This window comes from Hippopotamus amphibius, chromosome 10 (assembly GCF_030028045.1).
Source record: "Hippopotamus amphibius kiboko isolate mHipAmp2 chromosome 10, mHipAmp2.hap2, whole genome shotgun sequence".
Taxonomy (NCBI): domain Eukaryota; kingdom Metazoa; phylum Chordata; class Mammalia; order Artiodactyla; family Hippopotamidae; genus Hippopotamus; species Hippopotamus amphibius.
Window position 1 is genome coordinate 101,869,454 of NC_080195.1, and position 22,742 is coordinate 101,892,195.

General features: G+C 38.5%; 2 protein-coding genes across 8 annotated transcripts in view; one reads left to right on the forward strand and one right to left on the reverse strand.

The window, feature by feature from the left end:
* The window catches only part of USP16 (ubiquitin specific peptidase 16), a 31,518-nt gene extending 24,630 nt beyond the window's left edge, over positions 1 to 6,888 (forward strand). For 5 of the 6 annotated variants that reach the window (XM_057696457.1, XM_057696454.1, XM_057696458.1 and 2 more), the window contains 4 exons: positions 818 to 912; positions 2,103 to 2,189; positions 6,196 to 6,352; positions 6,462 to 6,888. In XM_057696457.1, the coding sequence (XP_057552440.1) occupies positions 818 to 912; positions 2,103 to 2,189; positions 6,196 to 6,352; positions 6,462 to 6,586 (464 nt within the window). In that variant the 3' untranslated portion in view covers positions 6,587 to 6,888. The remainder of the gene's footprint in view (positions 1 to 817; positions 913 to 2,102; positions 2,190 to 6,195; positions 6,353 to 6,461) is intronic. The other variant, XM_057696459.1, reaches the window with a different exon arrangement.
* A 1,436-nt stretch (positions 6,889 to 8,324) lies between these two features.
* Positions 8,325 to 22,321, reverse strand: CCT8 (chaperonin containing TCP1 subunit 8). 2 transcript variants are annotated; one of them, XM_057697468.1, is made up of 16 exons: positions 22,167 to 22,321; positions 19,685 to 19,775; positions 18,873 to 18,952; positions 16,989 to 17,138; positions 16,330 to 16,510; positions 16,156 to 16,217; positions 15,202 to 15,339; positions 14,114 to 14,292; positions 13,318 to 13,384; positions 13,153 to 13,240; positions 12,948 to 13,063; positions 12,313 to 12,384; positions 12,071 to 12,235; positions 11,625 to 11,744; positions 8,864 to 8,968; positions 8,461 to 8,550 (listed from the first exon to the last, which is right to left on the reverse strand). In XM_057697468.1, the coding sequence occupies exons 1-15, from the start codon at positions 22,224 to 22,226 to the stop codon at positions 8,876 to 8,878; spliced, it is 1,662 nt and encodes a 553-aa protein (XP_057553451.1). In that variant the 5' UTR covers positions 22,227 to 22,321; the 3' UTR covers positions 8,461 to 8,550; positions 8,864 to 8,875. The 2 variants fall into 2 exon arrangements, with proteins under 2 accessions (XP_057553452.1, XP_057553451.1); XM_057697469.1 differs by lacking the exon at positions 8,864 to 8,968 and having other exon boundaries at positions 8,325 to 8,550; positions 22,167 to 22,320.
* Between the last annotated feature and the right edge of the window lie 421 nt (positions 22,322 to 22,742).

Below are 22,742 nucleotides of genomic sequence, written 5' to 3' on the forward strand. Positions count from 1 at the left end.
TTGTGTCCTCCGTTTCCTGTCATTTGTGATGGCCCTGTCTTCCTTGCACCTGGAAAATCACACTTTAATTCTTTGGTGTGCCTAAGTGACATGCCCAGTGCAAGGTACTGGGAGGACAGTGCTTTCTTACTATTTTCTTCCAATACAGAACAGAAAGATACTAATAATTCCCCTCCTACCCTTGTCCCCACGTTTTTTTTTTTTAAGTAAGTGGAATAGGGAGGGATCATAGATTCCTAAGGATTCTTACTAGAATTGTTGAAACATTAAAAAAGTCTAGCCTTTTATTTATTTACTTGTTTATTTATTTATTTACAAAAAGTAAATTGTGTTGATTTTATAGCATTTCTGTTTGCTTTAGAGCCGGTGTCAGTGAACTGTGGTTAACAGCCTAAATTTGGCCTGCCTCTTGTTTTTGTGATCTCTGAGCTAAAAATATTCTTTTTTGGTGAACATTTGAAAACATGAACTTTGCACACCTCTCCAAAAATAATTGTTACCTCTCCAAAAATAATTCCATTCTTCTTTTCAGTAGATTGCAGTCATACTCAATTATTTTATTATAGTTTGAATTCTATCATAGTTTGAATTCTATTATAGTTTGAATTTGTGGAAATTTTCTCTCATGTATTAATACCTATAGAATATCCTTGATTTTGCCTCTTGGTCCAAAAAGCCTAAAATGTTTATTATTTGGTTCTTCCCAGAAAGCTTACTGATCCTTGCTTGAGATGTTTGAAATGATTTTATAGCAGATGTGAATGCTATAGAGGTCTAAAATGGTCCTCATGCTGCTAATATTTCTTTCTTTGCTTAGGTGAAAAGAAGCACGTTTACACCAATGCTAAGAAGCAGATGTTAATTTCTCTCGCTCCTCCTGTTCTCACTCTTCATTTGAAGAGATTTCAGCAGGTACCCCTTGCTTGTTACCTAAAATTTGTTTTAAATATGTAACACTTGCTTTGTTTGTTATGGTCTCGACATATTATTGTGGTTTTTTTGGCTTTCTGTTATTTCTTAATTCTGACTTCAAAGAAGTAGGAAAGTAAAACAATGCGCATATTTATGTTACCACACAAAAAGGAGTTTGATGAAGATGCATGCCAAGGTAGAAGCGAAATTTAGGCACAATCGCTCCTCAGTTTTACTAGAACTCATGTTGCTGTTTTTAGATATAGTAGCATCTTACTCTAACCTTAATTTCAGGTTTAAAGGAAAAAGACCAGCTTACTAGTTATATCTCACGCTTGGGAAATTTAGTGATGTGTGTGGTATCTTACTTTTACTGACCCTTGAGAAAAAGGCATTGGTTGATACCTTGGATTTTCATCATTTTGGTGACTCCATCTTTTCTGGAAGACTTTTTATATGAGCAGTACAAGTCGTAAATTCAGTTCCAGATTCCCAAAGTACCTTCATAGTGTTTTTTTCTCTTCTGTGATTGGTATGAGCTTCACTAGTTAGGTGGGTCCCTATGAACAGTTCACTATGCTTGCTTAGAGAGTGAGGCTGAAAGTGTGTGCTTCACAGAGCAGTATTCTGCTATTTTGCTGAGTTTGTTTTTGTTTGTTTTTTTAATGTTTATTTTTGGCTGCATCCGGTCTTAGTTGCGGTACACGGGCTCTTCAGTGCATCGTGGGTTCTGTAGTTGTGGCACGCAGGCTTAGTTGCCCTGTGGCATGTGGGATCTTAGTTCCCCCACCAGGAATCGAACCTGCATCCCCTGCATTGGAAGGCAGATTCTTAACTATTGGACCACCAGGGAAGTCCCTGGTTGCTGAGTTTTAAGCACTCAAACCTCTCATCTAATCTGGCTTTTCTGGATGCCTAAAGCAGAAACATTGAAAATTTTCTTATAGGAGCAGCTATCTCAGTGTGTTGGACCTGTGTGTGTGTGTGTGTTTGTGTGTGTGTGTGTGTGTTGCACTTAGCAAAAACAGATCAACTGGAAATCAATTAGTAGTGTAGGAGACAGTCTCGTAAGAAGATTGAACTAGGGCTAGATGTTAGTGTTCTTCTGGACACTGGTGTGGGACCACAGTTTACTTAACATCTACAGCTTTTCCAGGAAAAGAACTTAATCTATTATCCTTCTTTTTTAGGCTGGCTTTAACCTACGCAAAGTTAACAAACACATAAAATTTCCAGAAATCTTAGATTTGGCTCCTTTTTGTACCCTTAAATGTAAGGTAGGTGAAACTTGCCTTTTTGGGAAAATCCTTTAAAGGGAAATCATAGCTTATTACCAAATACTCCAACAGCAGCTCACATATGTATGAAGTTGACAGGAACTAGACTGGGTCTTTGATCTTTGTACCTTTATAATTTCAAGTTCTGTGATGAATCATTTTGAGCATTAGGTTGTTACTTCAGCTCAGTCTTTTCCTGCACCCCCATTATCGTGGCAGACATTGTTTTGGGAGCTGAGGGCATATAACTAAAGATGAGCAGATATATTCATGGGTGATCTCAATTTAATATGTTTGAGTGCTAAGATTGGTACACAGAGAGCAGGGGTGATATGCACTTAACCCAGCATGTCGGTGGTTCAGGGAAGACTCTGGGAGGTAGAACATGCCTCAACTGCTACTTTAAGGAGTAAGACTTAGTATCATGAATCAAGAGGAAACAAGTTTTCCAGGCAGAGGGAACAGCAGGTGCAAAGGCAGAGCACTGTAAAATGGCACAGTGGGGTGCCGGGGACTGGCTGAATAAGCAGGTCTAGCTTACGGTACAAGGTCTCGGAAACGTTGGGAGATGAAGCCAGAGAAGAGAGGAATGAGGTTTTGGAAGATTATCCTGATGAGGAACTTGGGCAGCGGGGAGCCACTGAAGTATTTAAAGCAGCTGGGTGACACAGCCAGGTCTGTATATTACATAGGTTACTTGCTGAAGCAATGGAGGCTGGATTTTAGGAGGACAAGACTAGAGGTAGGGAAGTTAGGAGGCTGTTGAGTCAATTCAGTCAATAGATGATGACAGCTTAGACTGGGGCTGGAGATGGGGAGATTGAAAGAATATCTCAGGAGGTGAAATTAACAAGACATTTGATCTGTTGCCTCTGGAAGATGAGGCAGAGGCCTTTAAATGGCTGCTGAGGGTGGCATAGAAAGAGATGAGTGTGATTCCCAGGGCCTGACTTGAGTGTCTGGGCAGTTGGGAGTGCCATAAATCGAGGTAAGAAATACAGGAGGTGGGTTGGGAAGTGGAGAAAGGAGTAATAATAAGTTCAGTTTTGGAAACATTGAGTTTCAGATAGTTTTGAGATATTCGTGTGGCTCTGTTTAGAAAGCATTTGGATGTACATGTCTGAGGGCCAGAATAGAGGGTTTAGGGCTGGAGATAAGAATTTGAAAATCAATACATAGGTGGTGCTTAAAACTATGAGAGGATAGGATCTCTTGTGTAAAGCATGGAGAGGGAAGAGATGCTTAGTGACAGAAGTCTGGCGAGCATCTGAGTGTAAGAGGAGTAGGTGGAAGAGGACACCAGCAAGGATATCAGTGAATCTCCATGTTAAAGAAGAATAGAATCAAAGAAGCTATACTGTTGTTCTTTATTCAGGTTTTAAATACTTCATTATAAACATATTAAGTCTTAACTTTATGTGCGAAACTTGAAATGATGGCAATTCCCCCTTCCTCTCTCCCAATTTAAAATTCTCCAAGAAAGGTATTTTAGAGGTGGTGGGTACAGTGAATTGTCATTATTTTTATGTTACTACCATGGGGCAGGGCTACTTGTGCTGGTACAGGTGTACGTCAGATATTTTGGGTTCCATTCCAGACCACAATAAAGCGAATATTGCAGTAAAGCGAGTCACACAAATTTCTTGGTTTCACAGTGCATGTAAAAGCTGTGGTTACACTATATTGTGATCTGTTAATTGTATAATAGCATTGTCTAAAAAATCAATGTACATATCTTAATTTAAAAATACTTTTTTGCTAAAAAATGCTAACCAGCATCTCAGCCTTCAGTGAGTTGTAATGTTTTTGCTGGTGGAGAGTTTGAAATATTTTGAGAATTACCTGTGACACCAAGACACCACGTGAGCAAATGCTGTTAAAAAAAATTGGCAGTGGTAGACTTGCTCAGTGCAGGGTTGCCACAAACCTTCAATTTATAAAAAAACGCAGTATCCGTGAAGTACAATAAAGCAGAGTTCAATAAAATGAGGTATGCCTGCAAACAGAAATACCTTTGGTTGGATTAGTTTTGCATACAAATTCATCAGGAATCCATCTTTTGCCTAAAATGCCATTGTCCTGTGTTCAGATTTCAAGGAAAGGATTAAGTGGCCTCAGTGTCAGAATATCAGAGGAAAAGACTAGAAAGTCCTTATGGATTAGTATAGAGGTCATGGTATATTTTAAAGAAGTGCTGGTAACTTCAGTAGGTTGAGAAACAAATGAGAATATTGGAGATAGAGCATATGGATATGTTAGAGCCTTTGTTGAAAAGTGGTGCATCAGTGAAGACTTTTTTTTTTTTTACTACTAGGAGACTTAAATAGGTTTGTAGGCCAAAAGGAAAACCTAGAAGTAAAAGATACAGAAAAGAGTGATAGCTGATTGAGCAAGATCCTGGAGGAGGCCAGAAAGGCTGGGATAAGGACACTAAGTTGGAGAGTCTCTGAACCAAAGGGAGAGGATACTTCATGTTCCTGAGAGTAGGCAACATGCAGCTGAGTAGGTTGTGTCTCAGTTTTCCTGAAGTGGGAGGTGAGGTCAACTATTGAAAATAAAAGCGGATAAGGAGAGGCTACGAGAGAGTGGTGAAAGTTTGGTCCAGTTGCTCTGAAGGACATCCATGGAAGAAGCAACTAAGGACACATTATAAGATTATATGGTCACACTGAGGACCTGGTGAGGTAGAAAATAATGAATTTACCAGTGTGCATTGTTATAGAATTTTGTTTCCTAGCTACAGCAGCTCTCTAGGTATGGGGTTGGAAAAGGTACATTGTAGAATTCAGAGTTGGGTTATATGAGTTGGATGTGGTGGCTGGGCTGGTGGTGGGTGTTAAGAGGTTATTTGTAAAAGTGATACCTGTGGCTTCAGTGCACATGTGAATCACTTGGAAATCAGTAGATGTCGGGTGGGGTCTGAGATTCTGCCTTTCTAATAAGCTCTCAGGTAATGCTGATGTTGCTGTTGTATTACATTTTGAGAAGTGAAGAAAGACTTTTTTTTGGGAATGAGGCCAAAAGAGGCCTCGTATACCAGGAGAAAATGAAGGCTGGAGGATCCAGTTAGGTTGACTGGTATTGGTGAGGTGAGAGCTGGAGGAATGGAATTGTAGACTGAGACTAGAAAATTAGATTTTTGACGTTAAGGAGTTCTGAGTGATGACCGATTCTGGAATGTAGTTCTGGCTGTGGTTGGCTAAAATAGAATGGCAGTAAAAATCCTGTGAGGTTCACTGGACACTGAAATCCCTGAGGAAGCTGACAGGATTTGGGTTGACATATACATATATGTAGAGTTCTTCAGTGACTAGGGAGGCAGAGATTAGAGGGGAGTGTAGTAACAATACTGTTGAAGGGCAGTGATGCTTGTTCAGTAAGACTTCTTACAGGAGAACCTAAGCGGAGTGTGGTTGTCTGCAAGCACCCCCAGCTGGTATGCATGTCCCTGTTGCTGACCAGTCCCACGGCACACGTGATCTTAAAATAAGCAGCCTCCATGCTAGACGGGGAAAGTGAGCTCTTGAGAGGTTGCATGTGCTTCTCACCAGATCTGCAGGGGGTGATTTTGGGTGTGACCTAAATGCTATCCCCTTGCTGTTAGAGGCTTACATTTTGGGCTGGAAATAAGATGATGAGTTGTTGAGGTATTTGGAATTATCTGATCCTGGGATAATAATTTAGTTTCTCCTAAAGAAACTTTGACAACTTCAGTTATTTAAATATCTGAGCCAGGAAATTGTGATTATAGCAGGTGGCCTCTGGTTTATGGTTCTTCCAGCAGAGCAACGGCTGTGGCAACTTTCTAGTAAAAACTAAGCGTGATACCACTCAGTAGGCTGAGAAAAGGTAGGGAGAAAATAGTAGTCCATTTCAGACTCCGGACTTCTGCATTCTCGAAGGTTAGAGGCCCTCTGCATAATCTGCATAGTTTAAAATTGTCTTGCCAATGGCATCTGTATAAATGGGACTAGAACTAACTTTTGAATTCTGTTCATTTTTAAAGAATGTTGCTGAAGAAAATACAAGGATACTATATTCCTTATATGGAGTCGTCGAACACAGTGGTACCATGAGGTCGGGGCATTATACTGCCTACGCCAAGGCAAGAACTGCAAACAGTCATCTCTCTAATCTTGTTCTCCATGGTGATATTCCACAAGGTAAGAGGTCTTACAAAATTCTGGCATTTAGCAGATACTTATGGCAAAATCAAAAAAGGATGAACTTGAATCTTTCATTTGTATTTAATTTTACATTTCGTCCTGACAGATTCTGAAATGGAATCAACCAAAGGACAGTGGTTTCACATCAGTGACACACATGTGCAAGCTGTGCCTACAACTAAAGTACTAAATTCACAGGCTTACCTCCTATTTTATGAGAGAATACTGTAACAATTTCAGAAAGTGCTTTCTCTGGAAACATGTTTATGGCTTTTATAATGGCTGTAATAATAAAAAAAAGTAAAGACTAACTGTAAATCATGTTCACTTAAAAGTAAATACATGCCAGAAGAAATCATGTTTATTGAAATACTGATGGGAAAATACCTAAACATTTACAGTGGTTTTGTATTATCACAGTGGTTTTTATTCCTGCTTCGTTTCTGGAAAGGATTCTGAATTAACTTAAGTCCTCTATGCTTAATTAATGTCTGGGTGGTGGTTTGCAACACATCAATAAAATGAATTACCCCTGAAACTTGTTTTCTTACTTAGATTTTAAGTTGTACTGACACACACTAGTAGAAAACGTTAGTTTCAGACTGGCTAATGAAACTTAAAGTGTGTTAGTTAAAAAAGTGTTAATTTTATAAGCATAGGTATTTGACCTTGGCAGTAACATATACATGTAACTCTTCTGATGCCATGCAGTGTGCATAAGCTGGGGTGTAGGCTGAACTCTGCACTTTCTGTGCAGTTGTTAATTGACCCAAGGAAGACATTCATTGGAACCGCCTTAATGCTAGTCTCTGGCCACAAAGCCTGTGAATTGTCCTAATAAATTCCCTTTTTACGCAAGCTAGTCACTGTTTCTAAGTTGCATACAACCCTAAGAGCCTTAAGAATACCAAACCTGTCTCAACTTCCTGTAAGGTTCTCTATTAGGATTTCTTTGATGAGTTTATCTGAGACCTAGCCAGCCATAATTCTGGTATTCCAAATTCCTTTGAAATACCAAAAACAATATAAAATTTCAAAGACCATCTATAACCAGAACATCTAGTAAATAAACTTTTTACAATGGTCTTTGCTTTTTTCTTTTTATAAATTTATTTACTTATTTATTGGCTGTGTTTGGTCTTCCTTGCTGTGCCCAGGCTTTCTCTAGTTGCGGCGAGGAGGGGCTACTCTCTCGTTGCGGTGCTCAGGCTTCTCATTGCTGTGTCTTCTCTTGTTGCAGAGCACGGGCTCTAGGTGCACAGGCTTCAATAGCTGTGGCACACAGGCTCTAGAGCGCAGGCTCAGTAGTTGTGGTGCCAAGGCTTAGTTGCTCTGCGGCATGTGGGATCTTTCTAGACCAGGGATTGAACGCGTGTCCCCTGCATTAGCAGGTGGATTCTTAACACTGTGCCACTAAGGAAGCCTGGTCTTTGCTTTTTTCCAAAACTCCACTGTATAAAAATTGACTTGCTTTATTTATATGTCAGGAGGCATGTTTACAGTTGCATCACAAGTATCTTTGTTCTTTGCTACCAGAATATATGTATTTTAAATTAGCCATTTAACACATCATTCAGTGCTACCAAAACAAGTCACCTTGGTTTTAGGGATTTGCAGAGCTGTGAAAAAATACTCAGAATCTAGTCTGGGAACTGACAGACTCCCTACAGAGCACTTCCTACACGTAGTAAGTGTCTTAGGCCTCGCAGGCCATTTGGTCTCTATCACAACTGTTCAACTCTGCCACTCCCTTGTAGGAAGCAGCCACAGACAGTATGTAAAAACATGATCATGGCTGTGTTCCAATAAAACTTATGTACAAAAACAGACAGCAGGCCAGATCTATACTGCAAACAGACCCCTAATAACTTAGGCGACTTGCCTTAAGTGCCACAGCTCATTTCATTAACAAGATTGAGACAAAACAGGTCATCCAGATCCAAGAACAGTGGTCCTCAGAGAAAGAGGCTTTGATAGTAACAACACGTTTATTGTGTCATCCAGCCGAGGATACAAGATACAAACACTGCTTAATTTAAGGAGAATGTGGAAACATCAGGCAGTCCCTAGAGCACTACTACAAACACAGCCTTCACCTACAGCAGAAACTAGGCCTGTCAGTCATTCTGGTCATCATCCCAGTCTTTCCTCCCACTTGGAGGCTTGGGCCCACCAGCTGGTTTTGCCATGATGATCTGAAAAACAAAACCCACAAGAGCATATACTTATAAAGTCAAGCTTCAGAATGAACAGGAAGAATATTTTTCTATTACTACCTTGCTTCATTATTAAGCAAGCATCGTCAGTGAGCAATGTTATTACACTGCATATCAAACACCAGCATACTGTTTATTGTCCGGCAGGTGAGTTTCCCGTTTTTGTGGACATTAACAGCAACAAAATTCACACACATTAGCAAGGGGCATTCTAAGACATGCACTTCAACAACCCAATGCTCAGAATGTGAAAAATATCTGCATGCACCACTAGCGTAAATCAGTTCGGCACCTGATTTGCTATTTATATATGAGATTCGTCTTGCCAAACATCTTTATCCCAATTTTCTTGTGGCTTAGGAGCTTTAGGTCCACCTGCCAGTTTTGCCATTATAATCTAAAGTGGTCAATACATAAAATATATACATTAAATTCAACAATGACATTTTCTAGTAGCTGTAAATGACAGACATTCAAGTACAGGAAGTGTGTGTTCATAAAAAGATCCAAGCACCTAGTTGCCTGGAAACTTACATGCCAGAAGCCTCATTTATCTAGAATGCACTAATCCAGCATTGTCTGAGTATAACCACCTACCATTTTTAAAGGATTTCTGTTTGGGCCAAACAAAGGGGGGGGGGGTGTTGGCAGTTTGGGGCTCAAATAAATTTGGGAGACGTTAGTCATTTGGCTTTCCTCAGAGTAGAATTCTAAAACTCTGATATACATTCTAAATCTCAAAAGTGGATACAGTATTCATGGCTTTCCAAATTTATGAGCTCTTTCTGTACAACATCAAGGGGTTTGGCTTGAGCCTCATGCAACACAAACCATAAAATATCTTCACTACCACCTTCAATAGATTTCCCACCCCCTTCCAGAAGCTGCTTTCATAAAGAAACCTAACCTGGAATTCTTGGAGTAATATTTTACCAACTGAGGATAAATTCAGATTGAATTAAAGGCAATAAGTATAATTTTAGATCTTAAGTATAGTTTGATTAAGAAAAAGGTACCTAAAAACAGTTCTCAAACTTTAGTGGGCATCATAATCACCTGAAGGGCTTATTTAAAACAGAGTGATGGGCCTCTTTACAGAATTTGTGACTCTGGGTCTGGGAATTTGTATTTTTGATAAGTTCTTCGCTGATGCTACTGCTTAGGGGACAATTTGAGAACTAGTGAAATAAACAACTGAACAAAGATTAACCCAGCCCTACTACATTATCCAGTGCTTAAAACTTGATTTACAAGTCCTTTTCCAGAATACATACTATGCAAAATTAGGTACAACTATATTGAAGAGGACAAGTTCGTTATACAGTTGGATGGGTTCTTCAGATAAATATTCTATGTGCAGAGTTCTAAGGGCACATGACACTGAATATTCTCCTCTAGGGTACAACAAAACACAGCCTTCCCAGTTTAAAACCAAAATTCAGGAGTACCTGTGTCAGCAAGGCACTTGTGTTATTAACATTACTGTCTTGCTTGGATACTGACACTCAACAAGTTCCTTAGGAACTTCCACTATTAGAATTTCTGCTTACCTCCTGCTTCAGTCTACTTAGCTTCTCCTGTCCCCTTCTACTTTTGGTCCTCCTTTTTATTAGCCATGTTAACTTACAGAGCAAACATTTCCTTAAGGCTCCCATTATCTTTGTTTAAAACAAAACATATTCTTCCACTAAAAAACTAGTTGAGGCACTGATATAAAAATACACTATTAATAAATCCAGTACATGGATATCTAGTCTTTGATTATTTTCAATGTGTTGAAACGAGCTTCAGTTCCATTTTTGGTCATCTTACCTAGGAAAAAGCTCTTCCTTTACCGAAATGAAATTTGTTTTGCTGTAATTACAACCAATTTGTCTAATCTAATTTCCTTTCCATTTCTACCTAAAACTTGCTTCTCCCAAGATTATTTTGGCATGATTTTCATTTAATGGATTTATACTGTGCCCCTAGCAATTAAAAATTTCTACTCAGTATTTAAAAATTACTCATTGGTTAATAATCACTTCTAGAATTTTGCAGGAAAATAAATTTCATTAAGTTTAGAAAATGCCTTTTTGAAAAATTGTGAATTCTGGTTTATCTCCGAATCTAAAATAGTCTTTTTAACACTTTCCTTCTTTGCCATAATCCCTCAAAAATATTGGCAGAAATACTATGATTTTTAACACCTTAATATCTTACTACCCCAAGATATAACCTGTCATAGAAGAAAAAATTTAAACACCAGGTCCTATCATCTCTACATTTCCTTGAAGGTACAGCAGCATTCTCTTAGATGCCTTCCAAGAACCTCAGTGGATGCCTGAAATTGAGCATAGTAATGAACCCAATATCTATGCTTTTCCCCATACATATGGATCTATGATAATTTATAAATTAGGCACAGTAAGAGAATATCCAAATTGGCAACATCAGTACTCTTGCACTTTGGGACCAGTAAGTAAAATATGCTGAAATGGCTAACAGTGTACACAGCGTGGAAATGCTGGACAAAGGGATGATTCACATTCTGGAGCAGGACAGCATGAGACTTCATCACGCTACTTATAATGGCACGCAATTCAAAATTTAAGAATTACTTCTGGGATTTCCCACATTCTGGGTTTGCAGGTGACTTGTGGGTAAACCACAGAAAGCAAAACTGCAAATAAGGGAGGGAATACTGCAGTCTGCAATGTCTGCCTCAGGGCTTTATGGCCCTTCCATATTCAACTTCCTCTCTACATTACTTGTACAAAGGGGTTCTTAGGCTAAAAAGTCTTGAAAACTGAATCTAAATCAGATTTATTTTATTCATTCCAGTTCCCAAATGGCAAAGGATTCTTTCACTGGAAAAATCTTTATTTTAAATTAGCTGAAATACACTGGATACAATAAAACTATAATATAAAAAATTTAAAACACTTTTTTTTGGGGGGGGTCAGTACTTTGAATAGAATGAGAACTGTGCTATGTTCTAGTTATATGAAAATATACTTCAAACTATATAAAAATTAGTATTTTTAAAGATCAAAATTCCACTTCTCACTCACCTGATCCACTCTAAGTACAGTGACAGCAGCATTAGTAGCCAGTTTGATAGCCCAGTACTTTCCCAGGTAAGTATCTAGAACACCAGCTTCCAACATGTCCTTTACAGCAGGAACTTCAGCCTGTCAACACAAAACTATTTTTATTCTTTCACTTTAAATGTTTGTGTGAAAATATGTATACTCAATAATAGAAACATGGCTACTTAAATAAAACTAGAATAAGTAGCTAGGCAAAAGTACTATCCCATCTACACTATAAAACTAATTTTAATAAAACAGAAGGAATACTAAATTCTCCTCTATCAAACTATGAAAAAGCTAACTTATGAAAAATCATTTGCTCACAAATCAGAACATTTTCTGATTTTCCTTTTAAACTTAACACATCTATCTTTAGGTTGTGCATTCATAAAATAAAACAAGTTCATAGTGTTTTTTTCAAATACCTCAATATCTAATCCAACATTTTTATTTCCTTCTTGATGTACTGCATAAAGTTTAGAGATTACTTCATTGGCCTTAACTCCAGAGTTTTCCGCCAGTGCCCGGGGAATAGCTTCAAATGCCTCAGCAAACTTCTTAATGGCATACTGTTCAAGTCCAGGGCATGTCTAAAACAAGAATGTGCTCATTACTCAATTTTATTCAAACGATAAGAAAGTTAGTTTGTACACAGAAAGCCATATACCTCTCCATATGATGTGATCTGTTTGGCTAACTCAATTTCTGTTGCTCCACCTCCGGGTACAAGACGTTTATCCTAATATGTAGTTTAAAAAAAAAAAGCAGAAGTCACCAAGAAGCAATTTCCAGTTTTCGAACTCTTTTCAGATTCCAGTACTCCACCAGACTAAAGGTTTTAATCAGATTCAATTTATAAAATTCCAATTCCAATTATAAATGTCTTAAAAATGGAGTGATTTGGATAAATTATCTTACTGCACCATAGTGTCTGGTACATGAAAAAGAAGGACCAAAGTTAGGAGCGGGAACATCACTATGCAGTTATCTGTATTTCCAAAGATACAGCAGTAAGAATAGTGCTGAAGCAACTGAAGGTACATAATTGAAAACCACCATAAACTATCTCTTTAAAACAGTTAAAAAAAAAAAAAGTTTTGATTTGCTATTTCCTTTTCATATTTCATTTTAGAAAATTCATCAACAACAAATACTTAAGTGGAATCTTAAGGAAAAAGGTGCTTTTGCTTTACACAAGCCATTCAATTTTTCATTTTGAAGTTCTCAGAATACTCAGGAGTCTGCCAATTGTGATTCTGAGGACTTACCAATTATTAAATTAAGATGAATGCTAATACTGACCCTTGTGAGAACTTTGAAAGTATTAACACCATCATCTACTGCCCTCTCTATATCATCCATCAGATTGTCTGTAGAGCCTCGAAGCACTATGGTAGAAATGGCACCATCTTCCTTTTCTGTCAATAAATTAAATATATTTGGGGATTAGTAACAGAAAATGAACTCCCCATACTTCATATACATATACTTTATCACTACTACTTACCATGCTTAAAAACCACCACCTGCGTATCTCCAACCTCTGACAGGTAAACACTGTCACAATGTCCCATTTCTTCAAGGACAGGAGGAGTCTGTGAGAAAATGACTCTTGTAATAAGAATAATTCAAACAGGTTCAACTATCTTTTAATACTGTCCAAAATACCTACCAATCTAGGAAGAGTTGTAGCACCAACTGTTTTACATAATCTCCTGAGATCCCATTTTGAGTTCAGCCTTTAAAAAAACAAAACAGACCTTAATAGAAGTTTTAATTCCATTAGATACCATGTAAAACACAAGAGATTAAAACAGGAAACTATACACTGGGCCTCAAGTCACCTTTTGACCCTGAAGGTTCAAGCTCAGAATAGGTCTGGATTGCACTGTGCAATCCAGTCACAGGTGTTTATGGCATTATTTAGAATTAGGGGTGTTCAAGTCTCCTTAGGATGTCAAGGGTTCATAATTCTAAAACACTAAGGAAGCCCTGGTATATAGATAACTTTTGCTTTACTTTGGGCAACTGCATGTACTGTGAGAAGGAGAACAGTGATTTGCTCTGCACATTATATTGAGTGCTAGGAGAGGTGGGAATGAGTAGGTGAGTTGTCTAGTGTAACCCATAAATGTGTTCATGGATTTAAAGTTATGTTCCTGACCCCACACTCTAGCTGACTGTGCACCAGGTTTGTGTCTGGTCTCTTAAGCTCTTCCTCTTGCCTGGAATGCTTTTTCTTCTCAATTAACATCTGTTGACTGGTCCTTCAGCTCTCAGCCTAAAGCTATTTTCTCAAAGGTGTTGCCTGTTCCCCTAGATCAAGTTAAGTTCTCTCCCTATGTGATCTAATACCTCATACTTTCCCCCTTTTAACAGTCTTCATGGGTGTTGGAATTTATTTGTTCAGTGTTTCACCACTCAAAGCCATTTACAATCCAGGTTAACAGAATGTAGTCCCCTCTTACCTCACCAACATGATATTGTACTTGTTTGCATAATGAAGAGCCATGTCTGCCACTTTGCCACCTGCCACCACGACATTTGCACCAGTATCAGCAATAGCTTTGACTTGTGCATCCATGAGATTTTCTTCTCCCTTACTAAAATTCATCAATTCTTCAGCAGTCTTTATCAATACCGTTCCCTGGCAAAATAAGTAAGGATTTTCTTTAAAATCACTTTACCACTTTGGTGTTCAAAGTCACAGAATAACATTTTATTGAAGAAATAATTTAAATATTTGGGAGGAAATATGAAGATAAACATGCACATATTATGAAGCAGAACACAAAATTTGTATGAAATTAACAGAAATTCAGCTTGCTCCTAGACCAACTTCCCTCCCAACACTGATGCATTTGCTCTTTGACAGGCACTTTGGTGGAAAAACTGGAGAAATACTGTACTTTTAGATATGTTAGGCAGGTGTCCTGACATCTGTCTTCTGATGAATGTCAACCAAAACAATGTTGTGGTTCTCAAACTTTTTCTAAAATGTGGACTAAATGACCAGCCCCGGCCCACCCACAACCGGTGAAACTTCAAAAACCATCAATAACTCAGATTTCAAGAATTCTAGGGATGAAATCAACAGTGACCTATAAACATATAGTTCAAACTTCTTAACATGTATTTTTAAAAACAAACTTCAAATTACAACTGTTATTAATTTCAAATTACATTTGCATATTTTCAGCATGCTACAGAATTTCAGCGTTACTAAAAAAAATTTTAATGAACAGCACACAAATACTCATTTTCTTCAATGCACATTTAACTTGCTGAATGTGTAAGTTCTACCAGAAGTCTAACGCTGTTATTAGAATATAAACAATACTGTCACCATCTAATGTTTCAAGTTTTGTATTTAGCATTTGAATTAGATATTCAAATATAAGTCTGATTAAAAAATACACGTGACCCTGCAATTTTCAATAATTATGCAGTATTCACTGGATTAAGAACAAACTCTACCTCAAAATTTTAGAATCATTAAAACTATCTGAAAGGATAACCACAAATTTTTACCTTTAAGGTTCTGAAATCTACATACCTTAGTTTCTGTTATCATGCCATCAAAAGGACAAGAGTACACTGCTATTTTTGCATCTTTGACAGATGTTACATCACCTTCAGTTTCCTTCTTAAAAACCATGCCATGCAATACTGAAGAGGAATGGACACCAGAGCCCTAAAGAATTGAATACCAAAATCACCAGTGATTTCATGAAAATGACATGAGGGCTAATTTGTTGATTCTGCATGCACCAACCGCATTCCCTTCTAAATAATGGAATACACCAAGGCAGTGACTCCTGGGGATGAGCAGGGTGGTGGACATAAAGCACACCAGTCTGCTCAATGCAGGCCTCACTGTGGGAATGAGCCACTGTTACGGACGGGGGTCCTTCAGTGTACTGGGAAGAATCAAAGAACAACTACTCTAAGCCATTCACTGACACTGTACCAATGTACCAGGCAGAATAGGGATCAAAGCCAAGTTTCTCATTTCACAAGCTTACCATGTAACCTGGAAGGGGAGGCAGTGCATAGATGTCAGAAAACACACAGCATGTATGTTAACACACACATACACTTACAGCTAACACAGGTACTTATGTAAGCTGAACTCAACTACATTAACAATCACATGTCAATGTGTAAAACCACTACAGTTACAGGTTTTATTGTATCAAGCACAATCGTTTTTATCAAATACACACTCTTTAGATATTAACATTATATATCAAGATTTCAAATAATTAATATTTCATTTATGTACTATTCTCAACCTTCCAGCTGTCATGGAAAAATGACAATAAGTTGATATCCTTTTAAATTTAATAAGTAGTAACATTACAATCTAGCAATATCAAAATGTTACAACGAAGGCAGGAAGTCCTAAGTTCCTAAAACCAAGGTAAAATTTGGATTAACAGAAATTTTTTTTTTGCAAAAAAAAAATTTTGACCTATCTAGGTAACATTAATGCATTTTCTAAACTTACCAGAATCTTACAAACTCTGATGTTATCAACATTGAAATGGCCAGAGTCAGGAAAAATAGATACTGTTAAGAAAACAAGACATATCAAAAGATATATTGGGACAACAGAGAAAATATCTTACTCACGTTAATATATTTTAATTTTGGATCTTTTCATTTACTGATATTTACTCACCACATGCCTGAGCAATAAGCTTGGCCAGAAACACTTCATTACCATATTGTTTACTCATTACGGAGGTATGAAGTAGAGATGACACTTCATCAACATCCCGAAGATTTTTTGCAGAACAACATACCAAGTCAGGAAGAATCTCATGGGCTTTTTTGCAGGCTATTTCATAACCTTCTATGACCTTAAATGTAAAGGGCAAAAATGTTTCTTCAAAAGACATAATTTTGACATGACTTAAAGCAGCTTATTTTGGTAACCCAATGAGTACAGATATTTATTTTCAATAGAAAAAGACAACACACACTTCCAGAATAACATTCACGGCAGAGCCAGTAGGCTCCTGAAGAGGGCAGGCTTTGGTGACGGCCCAAATTTGAATCCTAACTGCCATTACTAGCTACTTGAGCGAGGTTTTTCTAACTTAAGGCTAACTTCCCTTACCTAAACAAAACAGGATTACTTTTAATAGGTCTCACTCATGGGGTTCTTGTAAGGATAGAATGAGATACTGCATGTGAAGCACATGCACTACAATGCCTGGCACAGAGAAAACTGCTCAAAATTAGCTATTACTAATGACTTTTCTTTTAGTTTGAAACAGCAGATATATATACATAAACAAATATGAAACAGGAGTCGATTATAAAATGAACACTCACCTCTGAAACTGATAGGCCAAGTCTCAGAAGCTCTTCAGCTAATTCCAGAAGAGCTCCAGCAAAAACCAGAACAAAGTTTGTGCCATCTCCAACCTCCTGTTCTTGCATGTGAGAGGCCATTACAATCATTTTTGCAGCAGGATGTTGTACCTGATAGAAGGGGTTTGAATTTAAATATCAAGCTAAAACTTTTGATCCTTAAAGCAAAATAAAATTATTCATTTCCATTTCTTTTTTTTAATTAATTAATTAATTTATTTTATTGGCTGTGTTGGGTCTTTTTTTGCTGTGCGTGGGCTTTCATTTTAGTTGCGGTGAGTGGGGGCTATTCTTCGTTGTGCGCAGGCTCCTCATTGCCATGGCTTCTCTTGTTGCAGAGCACGCGCTCTAGACGCGTGGGCTTCAGTAGTTGCAGCACATGGGCTCAATAGTTGTGGCTCATGGGCTCTAAAGCTCCCGCTCAACAGTTGTGGCACATGGGCTTAGCTGCTCCACGGCATGTGGGATCTTCCTGGAGCAGGGATCGAACCCATGTCCCCTGCATTGGCAGGCGGATTCTTAACCACTGCACCACCTAGGAAGCCCTCCATTTCTTCTTAAATTAATAGATTCCAATCTCCCTATGGGCCAGGTAACTCACTTGATCACAGTGCTACATACTACTTATAGAGTGGTCACAAGAACACGATCCAAGTCCTCCTAGGCCTATCAGCACAAATGCATCACCATAAATGAAAATGACTTCACAGGGCACTTTCTTTTAATGGGCTGTCATCTAGTATGTACATCTGCATACATAAGGTTCATAACTTTATTATATGTTTACTAAATTAAAAAACAAAGTAATTCCAACCACTATACCTAAGGCACTTTTTAAAAAAGGCTTCCCAAGTGCTAAAATAGATGTCATTTAACTTCATTGTCTCAATTTTTATGTATATTCTTATTGTAAAGGATTATCAATTACGGTTTAAAAAAGGGAGGATATAAAATATTTCTTAAAAAAAGTGTATCAGAATTTTAAATGATCTTTCCTTAGGATTTAGATGCTTTTAAAGAAATAAACTGGGAGTAAAGACAGCACTGAGAAAACTAAAAAGCTGACACTATGAAGACAGTATCCCCATCATACCTGAATAACTCCTGAGAACATCACAGAGTACAACACTAACATTCACAATGACAAGTCCCTCCACAAGTATCTCATGGAATTAAATTTGTTTTGTTCAAAATTTTACTTTAAGACTATATTGTTATTTAAGAAGTTGGAGAAATGTTAACTTCTCTATGGCGTTCTGTCTAAAAGCATTAAGTTCTGGTGCTTTAATAACTAAGTTCAGAAAAATTCTGAGATTGAACATATCCTGCAATTAGCAGCTCACTGAGGAATGGTTCTCTATGGTTGTTCAGGTGCCACTATCATAACCCTGCTGGCAGTATCTATTCTACAGACTCTATAACATCAAAACTGCAAATGAACAAAGCAAAGTTCCACAACCTGTTTTATTTTCACAAAGACAATTAGAAAAAACCAATCCACTATTTTTAAGTATCAGCTGTTTTTACATCACAGAATAATTCACTTTAGTGTCACACCTATAGAACAACATATTCAATTTGATAGGATTATGAGCAAATATATATTTTTTATCACAACCAAACATTCCATAAATTTATAATTTAGGATTTAAAAATGTGACTTGCTAAGATGTTAAACATAAAGAGGACTCTTTATCATTAGGAAAATCTGTATAATGAATTTTCAAGTTGGGAATAAAAAAATCCCTATTATCCAGTCTGAAATAAAGGTTCTTCTATGTTAAAATATACTGAATTTTTGATGTCACCAAAACATTTCTTGGCTTTTTAAAGGAAATAACTTACTTCTAGCTCTCTTAAAATAGTTGCTGCATCATTTGTCACAAACAACTTCTCCAGGTGGTTGATAACCATTTTGTTCATTCCTTAAAAATAATAATTAAAGAAAAAAATCCATCATTACTCAAACCCTTCTCCAAATACCGAGGAAAATCTAGTCAAGAAATATAAATTTGTATCCATTCCTTAAAATAACTTTGTAAGAACTCAAAACATATTAACTGTTTTTTAAAGTTATCTTATAGCCCTACGGCTTTCCCTGACTGTACACCTGTATTATTTCTTCCCTTTTTAATCTCCTATCATGTTCACTAGGTAGGATGCCAATTTTGTCACATTTTTGTTCAATCAATACAAATTATATTAACACATACAAAGACTAATCTACTTAAAATACATTTACTTTTTTGCTTATTCCATAAATCTGTATCAATTAATTCAGTTGATGGTAGGAGGCAAAAGAGAACTTTTCTCCCTTAAATTATAATGTCTCTTTATGTAAAAGAACTGTTCCACATCTGTAACAATCAACACTAGGTACTACCTCAATGGTGAAAGCACTATAGCTTTTCTATCTTCTCAATAGGACAAAACATAACATTTGGATTCCAACTTTTCTAAAAAGATGTGAATTGCTGATTAAAGACTAGAAACACTATACTGGTGTCACTGAACTATGAAATAATTTTCAACACCACACTATATTATGGCTAATACTCTCAATTTACATTTAACATCCTCAGAACAAGTTTGAAAGAGCTAGTATACAAAATTCTATTACAGTACTGTCTCCTTTAAAACATGAATTTAGAAATTACCATTTGGTCCATATGCTGTACGCGTTGTTTGGGCAAGCTCCTTGCAAGCCTGTATGTTCCTGTACACAGCCTCTTCTAATCCCGAAAAATGCTGTAAAAGAAAACTTCTGATTAGGCAGGAGAGTGAATCTCAGTAATTTCTTCATTTGTAAAAGGGGGTAATATAATAATAGTACCTGTCTCAGACGATGGTTGAGACTATCAAGCAACATTTATGTATGTAAAGCAGGTTGCTTGGTATTCACAAATGAGCCACAGATTTGCCCATTAGTTGAATGAATAAAGCATTTTTAGGGACCACAGGTACCTATTTACACATCAAAACATTAAGCCTACAATTTCAAAAAAATGTAGTGAAAAGTGCAGGGAAGAGTGCTAAGATTAATCAGAGAAAGCAAATGAGCTACTGTAGATAAAAATACCTTTTCAGAGCTTATCAAGACTTTCTAAAAGCTGAAATGTGGTATGAATAATTATTGTGTTAAAACCTGAGCATTGTAAAGCCAGGTTCATTGGGAATTAACGTATCTGCCTCAAAAGTTCTAGGAAGTAAAGCATATAGATTCTGAATGGTTGTTTGAACTGCAATATAATTCCAAAGTGCACATGTTGAAAACTGCTGAACTGCTCACAGCACTAAAATGCTCAAGTTCTACACTGGACTTCTTTCAGACTTGGGGATTTACTTGTGGTCTCAGATAAATTTCAAGAGCCTATTGCTCATGTGAACAAAAAATTTTTTCTAGAGCTGCCTTGACTGACAGAGTAGCCACTTGCCACAAACGGCTACTTAAATTTTAAGTAATTAGTTAAAAATTCAGTCCCTCAATTACACTAGGCACAGTTCAAGTGCCCAGTAGCTATTTGTGACTAGTGAGTACCATACTGGATAGTGCTGATATAGACATTTCCATCACAGCAGACAGACAATACTGTTCTAAAGACCTCCTGTCTTGCACTCTTGTTTGCCCCCCACCTCCATTCTCTGAGGAACAGTCATCTCTGATCATAAATCAGATCCTATCAAACCCTTTAATGACTTCCCATCACTCTTAGGATAAAATGTAAAGCCCCTGTCAGGGTTACAAGGCCCTACACATTCTAACCCTTGCCTACAACTCTTCTAAATTCATCTCTTACCATTCCCGGCCTCTGTTGGTAAGTTTCAGCCCCAAACCTTTCTTGTTGTTTTCTTTTAACAGGTCAAATTCATTCCAACCTCAGGGTCTTTGTACTTAGTGGTCCCTCATCCTGGAACACTTCTGCTTCTAATCTTGGTCACTAAGCACGGAGCTGAGAGTTCTCTCCTGAGCATCTTATTTAATTGTTCTATCCCAACCATTCCTTTTTTAAATTTTTTTAGAAGCCAGATTTCTTTATCCTCTATCATTATTTGAAATTATCCTTTTTATTTAGTTGGTCATTTATTATTTCTGCCTCAGAAATATAAAAAGTATGGACATTTTTCGGTCTTTTAAAAAAGTGAGCAGTCAATGTCATTTTCAGCAAAGCTCACCAATATTTACGGTATACCTCGATATCTACTATACTCACATTATCCCAAAAGTGCCTTCTTCCAACAAAAACCTAGTTCCCTAAAACTGTTGCCATAAATGGAACCACACTGTCTATATTCCTTTAACTAAGCACAGAAAACCTGGGGGACAAATAAAGGAACACTACTGTCTGAACACAAGAGACACGTTTAGCAGTAGTGCTTTAAAATATTTTTAAAAAACCAAGCTTTTGAAATTACGTCCGAGATCTCGCCATAAAACCGTTTTATTTAGGCCAGGGTGTCACTCATCTTGTGGGCTACAACTGCGATCTTGGGTAGAACTCTTATCGTCCAATCTCCTCAATTTAAAGATGAGAAAAGCAAGACCCACAGGGATAAGTTCTACATTAAGCTAGATAACCTAGGCTAGGACCAGAATCCATTCGGATTGTAACCAATGTCTATCCTGCTATAACGCACTGCTTCTGCCAACTAAATGGGGAGCCCGCTGTTTCTCATTTGGAAGAAAGTTACCCAGATTGGCCCTTGTCGCTCTCCTAACCGGACCACCCACTCCTTGAACTGTGTCAATCGACCTGGCAGTTCCCAAAGCAATTTCACCTACGTTATCCCACCCTCTAAAGAAGAGCCTCATCACCCCCATCTTACGGATGCAGAAAAAGAGCAGGAGCGGCCTCACACCTGCCCGACTACAAAATACAGGACGCGGTGCCTGCGGCTGGTCCCCCACTCGCCGTCTCTGCCCGCTCGACCCTCCCCAGAGTCCGTAAAGAACCAAAAATGCCCGCAGGCCTCCGCAGCCAAACCCTTCCGAAAACACCTCCCTTTCTGGAATCTTCTCCCCCTCCGACCGCTGTGTTGGGGGAGCACGCCCCGCCCGTCAGCAGGCCCTTCTCTTTCGCTGCGGCCGCCGCGGCCCTACGCCGACTCTCCCGCCTCACTCCCCCTTTCTCCTTTCCTTACCTTCGCTCCCTCCTTGAGCATCTGGGCAAAGCCCGGGGCCTTGGGGACGTGCAGCGCCATAGCCAGTCTACAAGGAGCGATTCACGCGCCCGCTCAGAAGACACCGGAGGAAGCGCGGGGGGCGCACAGCATCCTGGGAACGCAACGTGCGGCGACCTCACGCTCCTCCTCTCTCTCCAGCCGGGCCCTCCCCTTCCCCAGCCCTCAGGTCTGAAGCCTCGCGAGAAGGAGAAGTTCGCGCAGCCAGAACTGAATTGACGATCCTCGATGTTGTCGATCAATCGGGCGGGTCGCAGGGCCGGCCTACTGTCTTCCGGTCGACGCACGCGGAGCCAGCCGGGGCGTTGTGGCTCGCCCCCGAATGTTGCTTTGACCTGTACTGCGTGCTCCGGCCGTTTGAGTTTTGCCGGTTCTGACCTGGAAGCCACGCCTTCCAAGAACACCTTGCTTGTAATCTTCCAGACCCTCCCACAACATCAGGGCAGGTGCGAGTTGCCCCCCCCCCCTTATTTTCCCCCGAGGTAGAGCACCTGCCTTCATCCCCCAAATCTATTGTTGAGCGTGTCCTCTAATTTG

What these genes read in the sequence shown, in the direction of transcription:
- CCT8 (XM_057697468.1), bottom strand. Translation starts at nt 22,226, where the DNA reads ATGGCGCTGCACGTCCCCAAGGCCCCGGGCTTTGCCCAGATGCTCAAG. An exon ending in CTATTTTAAGAGAGCTAGAA is followed by an intron (nt 17,139 to 18,872) that starts GTAAGTTATTTC and finishes CCCTTCTATCAG; the next exon opens with GTACAACATCCTGCTGCAAA. An exon ending in GCTTATTGCTCAGGCATGTG is followed by an intron (nt 16,218 to 16,329) that starts GTGAGTAAATAT and finishes TTTTCTTAACAG; the next exon opens with TATCTATTTTTCCTGACTCT.